Genomic DNA, 8,577 nt, shown 5'->3' with positions numbered 1-8,577 from the left:
GTTCTTCCACTGGACCCGGTTTGACTACTACCATAAGGAACGGATGCGATTGATTCATTATCAGGGAGATTGTCATCATCGCCGGGTGTTGAAAGGAGGTAGCTGTGGTAGAGGTAGAGGTCTTCTGGATAATTTCCGTCATTCTTTTTAGAAAAAGTAAATGGAGAGGTTACAATCCATTAAAAATATTGAATGACTGATTTATTTAGAAAAAAAATTAAACAACATACTGAAAACGTGTAGGGACACTGAGGTAATTTGCCCATTCGAATATGTTGAACATCCGTCGGAATCGAATGATCGGTGAGAAACTCCCTTCAGACCGGATCAGTCATGTGAATACCAACAGGACTCGCCGTTGTATTCCATCGACTCAACCGCCGACGATGAGAAGCGCAACCAAAATCACCGCCCGCTCCCTCTCCTCCGTCGCCGCCAAGCTCCCTGCCGCCGGCTTCCCTCCACCTCCTCAGCCACCTTCCTATATCGACCTCTCCGACACCAGGCGCCTCTTTGCCTCCGTCCCCACCTCCGCCCTCCTCCGCTCCCTCGCCACCCTCTCCGCTATGGCCTCCGGCCCCCTCGTCGACCTCGCCGCGGCGGCTCTCCGCTCGTCCGTTCCGAAGGAACGTCGACTCCTCCGAGCCGCCGTCCTCACTGCCGCCCGAGCCACGGTGCACCGCCACTTCTGCGCCGGCGAGCAGGTCGAGGATGCCGCCCGCACGGTGCGCGCGATGTGGACCGATGCCGGGCTGCGCTCCATCCTCGACTACGGGATGGAGGACGCCGACGACGCCGCTGCCTGCGACCGCAACCTCGCCGGCTTCCTCCGCGCCGTCGACATGGCCTCGTCGCTCCCGCCCACCTCCGTAAGTCCCACCTAACCACAAATCTCCCCCTTTCCCGAACAAACAGAACCATACCACTGCTCACCCACCTCCCATCTCAGACCAGCGTCTGCGTGAAGATGACTGCTCTCGCTCCCATCTCACTGCTAGAAAGAGCGAGCGATGCGCTACGATGGGAGCAGCAAAATCCTTCATTTCGGCCAGTCGCATGGAGATCTCATTCCTTCCCCGTTCTCTGCGCGTCCAGTCCTCTGCACCTCACCCCAACCGAGCCGAATCCCCTGACGGAGACCGAAGAGAACGACCTTCAACTGGCCGCACGCCGGCTCTCCGCCATCTGCCAGAGGTGCGAACAGGCCGACATCCCCCTACTAATCGACGCCGAATACTCCTCCGTTCAACCCGCCATCGATTACCTCACCTACTGGGCAGCGTTAAAGTTCAATCACGGCGATCGGCCTACTGTTTACGGGACAATTCAGACTTATTTGAGGGACTCGAGAGAGAGGATGATGAACGCTGCGGAAGGTGCAGCAGCAGCAGGGGTCAGTCTGGGGGTCAAGCTCGTTCGAGGCGCTTACCTGAGCAGAGAGACCCGGCTGGCAGCGGCCATGGCCGCGCCGTCTCCACTGCACGGGAGCATCCAAGAAACGCACCGGTGCTTCAACGACTGTGCTTCTTTCATGATTGAGCGAGTCAGCAGAGGAGCTGCTGCGGTCGTCGTCGCCACCCACAACCTTCAATCCGGTATTCCTCAAATCAAATCTCTTCCCTTCGTCTGATTCAGAATAAACACACGTACGTGCGCCGAGAAAGATGATCGATCGATCGTACTGTGCAGCGCAAGCAGCGGCGTTGAAGGCGCAGGAGCTAGGAATCGGGAAGGAAGATGAGAGGGTGAAGTTCGCGCAGCTGATGGGGATGGCAAATGGGCTGTCGTATGGACTTCGGAACGCTGGGTTTCAAGTGAGCAAGTACTTGCCATTCGGTCCGGTGGAGCAAGTGATCCCGTATCTTCTCAGGCGAGCGGAGGAAAACAGAGGGCTCCTGTCAGCCTCCGCAGCGGACAGACAGCTCATGCGGTCAGTCCTCTTCATCTATATTTAATTTTATTTTTTTTAATATTCTTATTTATAAATAAAAATTAAAGTCACTAACTTTTTCTTACAATTGTCAAAGGGGCATTTAATTTTTATTTATTATATAAAAAAGACCTCCACCCATGTCTATATATGTTATTTTTTTAAAATTATCCTTATCTTTTATGTTATTATAATATATAATTATAACAGTCATAACATGTGTTAACTAATATTTATCCATGTTAGTAAAGATAAAGCATCTATAATACAAAAGTTCAGAACTATAATTACTGCAACACATAATTATTAGTGTATACAATGATAATAATTAAAATTTTATAGTTATTATAACTATATAATTGTAATAACTATAATCTTATAGCTGTTATAATATGATATTGGCATATATTTATTAAAGATGAAGTATTTATATTACAAGAGTTATGAATAAAGCTATAAATAATTCAAGCCGAGCCCAGTTTTGAGGTATTCATATTTATTTGATAAGGTAACCGAGTCAAGTCATGTCAAGCTTAAGATGAACTAAGCCTTTGAAATAATTATTTAAACTTGACTTGGTTTATTTTTTATGAGCTTGAATTTGGTTCAAGCTTGATTTAAACTTGGTTTGTTTAGATGTTATCGAGCTCCCAATTTAAATTTGTTTGATTGATTATTGAATTTAATAATTCAAACTTATTTGTTCATTTTAAAAGTTTTTTTTTAAATTTATTTATCATGTTGATAAGAGTTTTATTAATGAACATTGTTCATAAAAACTTTTGAGCTAAACATATATATTCAAGCTTGTTTGTTTAGTTTAATAAGTAGTTCAAGCTTATTTATTTAATTGATCTTGTGTGCATTGAACTAATATAAATAATTTCTTATCAAGTTGAAGATCAAATTTGTTTATGAATATTTGGTTCATTTACAACCCTAGTTATAGTTGCTACAATACAATTATTAATGTATATAATTATAGAAGATATGATTTCACAACTACTGCAATTATATAATTATAGCAGCTATGAACCTGTAGCTGCTATAATATGATATTGACATGTGTTAAATAATATTCACCAATGTTGATTAGAGATGAATAGTCTATATTACAAGAGCTATGAACTATAGTTGCTACAACACACAATTATTTCTCGTTAGTAATTGCCTCAACCCCTTTTTGCATGTGTTATTATTGTTGGATGAAATCCTCTGTGATTTACCTCCCTTCTAAATAGTTGGGGGGTCACCCTGGAGCAGCCGCCAAGGTAATGATTTCACCTTTGTTGCCTACAACACATAATTATTAGCGTATATAATTGTAGCAACTATGATTTCGTAACTACTATAATTATATAATTATAGCAACTATGTACATGTAGCTATTATAATATAATGTTGACATGTGTTAACTAATATTCATCAGTGTTGATTAGAGATAAAATATATATATATTATAAGAGATATGAACTATAATTGTTACAACACATAATTATTAGTATTGATCCGAGTTGACTAGTGTTGCCCATAAATGAAATGTCTATATAATATCAACCATGAACTGTAACTACTATAATATAATTTGTAAGTGTTGATCATAATTGAAGTATATATATATATTATAACGATTAGGATCAAAAAAAGTTAGATATCATTATAATAGTATGATATTGTCCACTTTGTGCCTAAACAACCCCTCTCAAATGAAGGACCACAGGGTCCTCCCCTCAAGCGGAAAGACTATCCGTTTGACGTTAGATTCTCGACCCACCGGGTCTTCCTGCCTCTCGATTCAACCGACCTACTAGAACTTCTTGGTTGATGTTTGATCCTCTTAATCCGGATATAGGAGCCTCCACTTCTTTTGTTTGATGTCAATATTTTGCTCACATGGTCTGATTAGACCATAACTCTTATGCACAGTCTGTTATTAGACTTTCTGGCAGTCTGTGCTCTGATATTAATTATTGGAACCAAAAGAATTAAGATATCTCTATAATGGTATGATATTGTCTACTTTGAGACTAAGCTCTCATGGTTTTAATTTTAGACTCTACTCAAAAGGCCTCGTATTAATGCAGATATCTTTTTTTTTTGAAATCATTATTTTTCCCATGTGTTTTTCAATATAGGAGTATGCTTGCAACTTTACAACCCCAATAGTAACAACTATGAATTATTATAATTGCTTTAATATAATTTATTATTTTATCAGAATTAAAGTGTTGCAATTATGATTCCATAGTTGTTATAACAATGTCAAAAATAAGGGTAGTTTCTAAAATAAAAATATATTGACACAAGATGGAAAACCCTTTTGATAATAAATAAAAAAGATATATCTCTTTGATAATTGGACGATTCCAATAAAAAAGAAGGCCCTTTTAAATTTTACTTATCATTTATTGATCATCTTAATATTTATCAATAACATCTTAAATATATTAAGTTTAGGGCAAAAATCAAAAGGACACTCTTTTTTTTCAAATCATCAAAGGAGCACCTTACATTAAATTTTTATGAAAAGGATATCTCATCCCCTATAAAATGGCACAACTATCCTCTGGTACTGTTCATCTCTTGCCTAAATCCTGAGCTGGTTGGGCGCTTTATAACAATTACGAAACTATAGCTACTACAACAAAGAAAAAAATTAAGACTAAAATTGTTCAGAGTCTCCGAAATGTTTTAAATGATTTTTTTTGGCTTGAAACTAGGCCATTATAGGTTCCACCTTATAATTATTGTAGATCTCTGAACGAGATTTAATTTGATCTATTATGAGTCCAATGGCTCAACCTGAGTTAAAAGTTATGGTTTCTCAAAATTTAGATTTAACATTCATGTTCTAGCAACTATGGTGCTATAACTGTGTAGCAGTTGCAATTTTGTAGTTGGTATGATTTCGTAGTTCCTACAACTGAGTTATCATGTAGTTGTAGCAGCTACAATTTTGTCTGTAGTTGTTATAATATAATATTAAATCCTAAACTTTAAGAGATCATAAATTTTGACTCGAATTGAGTCACGGGATATATAATATATTAAATCAAAATTCATTTAGAGATCTATAATCAATTATGGAATGAAACCCGTAATAACCAAGTTTCAAACTCAAAAAAGTCATTTAAATTCTTTTCAGAGGCCCGAGCAATTTTAATCTTAAAAAAAATTCTATATAGTAGTAGCTACAATACTGTATCTACTAAAACTGTATAGTAATTACGATTTCATAATTATAATAATCTGCCCGACTAGTTCATGATTTAGATGGGAGAAAAATAGTATTGGATGACAATTATATCATTAAGGATTTAGAAAAAAAAGGAACATCCTCTTTTACTTTTGCCCTTACTTTTGCCCTTGAGTGGTAACTTCTAATGTTCTTTCCAACGTGTTGATTTCTTACCTTATCCATATTTATATATTTATAAAATTCTGTTCTATCTTCTCCTATTTATTATTTATCCCTGGAGGCCATGCTTTAGTGGTAAATATTTAGAATAAGATTATAGTAGGCAGGAGGTTAAAATTTAATAGAAAATTTCATCGCCTATGTAAACCTCCACCCCAGACATTTACCACTTGGACGTTTTCATTTTACCTCTTTCTCAACAATAGTGGACGGCCTGATGGCTGAATCGCGATGGTTTCATTTTTTTTCCTATTTATTATTTAACCTTTAATTTCATACAATATAATATATTTAACTATTATTTTACAAGACTTTTCTCGTTTTGATCCAGTGCATTAATTAATTTGCCAATACGTCTCACAGATCTTCCTTCTTTATCACAGGAAGGAGCTCTCGAGACGACTCGCTGTTGCAATTGCAGGAAGGAATTGAAGAGCTGATGCCTTCATCGGTCGTCGTCGTCGTCATTTCTACCAATAGATATCAATTGTCAAAAACTTTCTTATAATCAAAATTTACCTTTATCATACAATCTATTGATTTTTTTTTTAAATCACAATTTTTTTATAAAAAATATTTTTTCCTAAATACATTAATAGTTTTAAACAAGCATATCATAGCATCATATTGCTAACTAAAATATATAAGAAATCAACAAAGCAAAAAAAATGAATGTATATACTGTGCAAGTAAGTTGGGAGAAAATAAATGTAAATACTTTGCAAAGAAATCAACAAAGCAAAAAATGAAATAAAACCTGAGAATGACCACGAGGAACTACTTATGGAGTGTTGGCCTGGGGATAGATTGACAAGGATGTTAGGAGCAAACAAATTACTTTTTACCCTAAGAGGAATTGCTTATTGGATTGGAAGTGTGGTTAATTAAGGGGTGGAATATCAGATCAGTTTATTCGCGGATTTTATTCTACACATGCAATAAAAATAAAGATATCACTCTCAAAATAAACACCATGAACAATGCTAACATAAGCCTTTACATGATTTGAGATCTTCCATCCTTATTTTATAACTTATGACTTGTAAATGAGTCACTCTCAGAATTCTATATTTTCTTCTTCTCATATCATATGCCTTCAGAATGTGGAAAAAAAAAACCTCTTAAATATTCTTCTGCGAGATAGAAATTAAGCACGAGAAGAGAATACAATTGAATATAGAATTAAAAGCACAAGAAAATGAGCTTAAGATGTAAGTATGTTTTAGTAGTTTCTTCATTGCTCCATTTGGCCATGTATATAACCCTTCATTTACAACTTAGCTTTAGCTTAAATTTTGGCTTTCAGTTTGTAATTAGTGGATGAAGTCCAAGTGACTTAAGGTTAACTATACACTTAGACACTTAAAGAGGTTTCAATAGATCAAGATGATCGAATATTTTGTGTATCCCTAAAATATTTGTCGCCCTAAATCCTATTCCAAAGGCTAAAATATTCGAAGGCACCTTACTATACCACAAGTGACAGTCATATAGCACTGACGACATCAAAATTCTTATTCTAGCCCGCTCTTAGCAATTCTGCAATATACGACACAATACTCCTCTAGCACTAATAACGTGTATTTTCTTAGTCTTCTACAAATTTGTATTTGTGTCATACTTTTATTTTAAGATTATTACTGTCCATGTTTTTAACTGTGCAGTTTTTATTAGGATTCTCAAACTAAGCTCAGTCCATTATTAGGATTCTCTTAAGTGTCACCATGCCCTTAAATCTAAATTTTAAAGCCTAGATTGTATCATGTGCGTTCTTGGATATACTTTTGGCACAAACTCATAGAGGGACTGGGGTTTATCACATCCACTCTGCCACACCACCATTGGCTTCTTCTTAGTCTCTTGAGTCCAACCATGCTCGAGATTTTAGATTCTGGGCACTATATGATAATCAGTGAATTTTATCCAAAACTCGCTATTAACTTTGGCAACCCCAAAATGAACTCCAACTAGGACCAACATACTTCTAGTTCTAGGATCCTTCTGAGTATTACCAAGCCTTCAAATTTAAATTCCAAAGCCTATGGATTGCATCATATGGGCATGGGCTTTTGAAATCTGCATAACCTTAAGTACTTTTGACACAATTCACTGAGGGACCTATGCTCATCATATCGACTCCGCAACATTCACCAATGGGTTCCTTGCAGCCTACTGAGTCTGACCATGCTCAAGATTCTAGATTTTTAACATTGTACGACCATCACTGATGACCTTCGCAACTTCAAAATGGACAAACTAGGACATGTGCATTGTTAAGATTCCCCTGAGTGTCACTTTGCCCTAAAACTTAAATTCCAAAGCATGGATTGCATCTTATTGGTTTTGAAATCTACACAATCTTGAGTACTCAGTGCACAAACTCACCGAGGAACCTAGACTCATCATATCCACTGAATGATACCACCAATGGCTTTGTTGTAGCCTTCAAAGTCTGACCTTGCCCAAGATTCTAGTTTCTAGATACTATATGATTGTTTTGGTCAAAACTCACTAATAACTTTGAAAATCTTAGAATGGACTCAAACCAGGATCAGTACATTCCTTGCAACTTCCTAATTCTAACTATATCCAAGATTCCAAATTTTGGACACTATTCGGTCATAAGTGAGTTTTGATTAAAATTTGCTAATGTCATTTGACTGATCAAATTCAATCAAGATTAAGACCAATGTGTTCTTTGCAATATTATAAGTTTGACCATGCCTAAAATTTTAGGGTGCGTTTGGTACGCGCGTTTTTCATTTTCATTTTCTGAAAAACATGCGTTTTCTGAAAAATGATGTTTGGTTTAGTTTTTCGTGCCTGTTTTCTAAAAAAAACTAGATAGTGTTTTCTAGAAAAACAGAGAATGACAAAAAGTCATTTTCTGTTTTTTAGAAAACGCGCATTTTTCAGAAAATGAAAATGAAAAACGCGTGTACCAAACGCACTCTTAGATTCTCAATATTGTACGATTATAAGTGAGTATTGACTAAAACTCACTAATGACCTTGGCATCCTTAGAATGGGCTCGATTCAAGACCAGTGCATTCCTAAGATCCATCTTAGTGTTACCATGACTTCAAACTTAAATTCCAAAGCGTGAATTACATCTTGTAAGTTTTTAAAATATGCACAACCTTAAGTACTTCTGACACAAACTCACTAAGAGGCCTATGTTCATCACATCCACTCTACGGCACTACCAATGGCTTCCTTGCAAACTCCA

The 8,577-nt window shown here is 37.0% G+C and overlaps 1 protein-coding gene across 1 annotated transcript; it reads left to right on the top strand.

Moving 5' to 3' along the window:
- The first annotated feature begins 272 nt into the window (after window positions 1-272).
- Window positions 273-5,875, top strand: LOC122014250 (proline dehydrogenase 2, mitochondrial-like). The gene is made up of 4 exons (XM_042570422.1): window positions 273-869; window positions 950-1,595; window positions 1,690-1,930; window positions 5,732-5,875. The coding sequence occupies exons 1-4, from the start codon at window positions 273-275 to the stop codon at window positions 5,778-5,780; spliced, it is 1,533 nt and encodes a 510-aa protein (XP_042426356.1). The 3' UTR covers window positions 5,781-5,875.
- Window positions 5,876-8,577: the final 2,702 nt, after the last annotated feature.

This window comes from Zingiber officinale, chromosome 8B (assembly GCF_018446385.1).
Source record: "Zingiber officinale cultivar Zhangliang chromosome 8B, Zo_v1.1, whole genome shotgun sequence".
NCBI classification, from domain to species: Eukaryota; Viridiplantae; Streptophyta; class Magnoliopsida; order Zingiberales; family Zingiberaceae; genus Zingiber; species Zingiber officinale.
The sequence above is the reverse complement of the archived record's forward strand: the minus strand, read 5'-3'. Positions and strand labels throughout refer to the sequence as shown.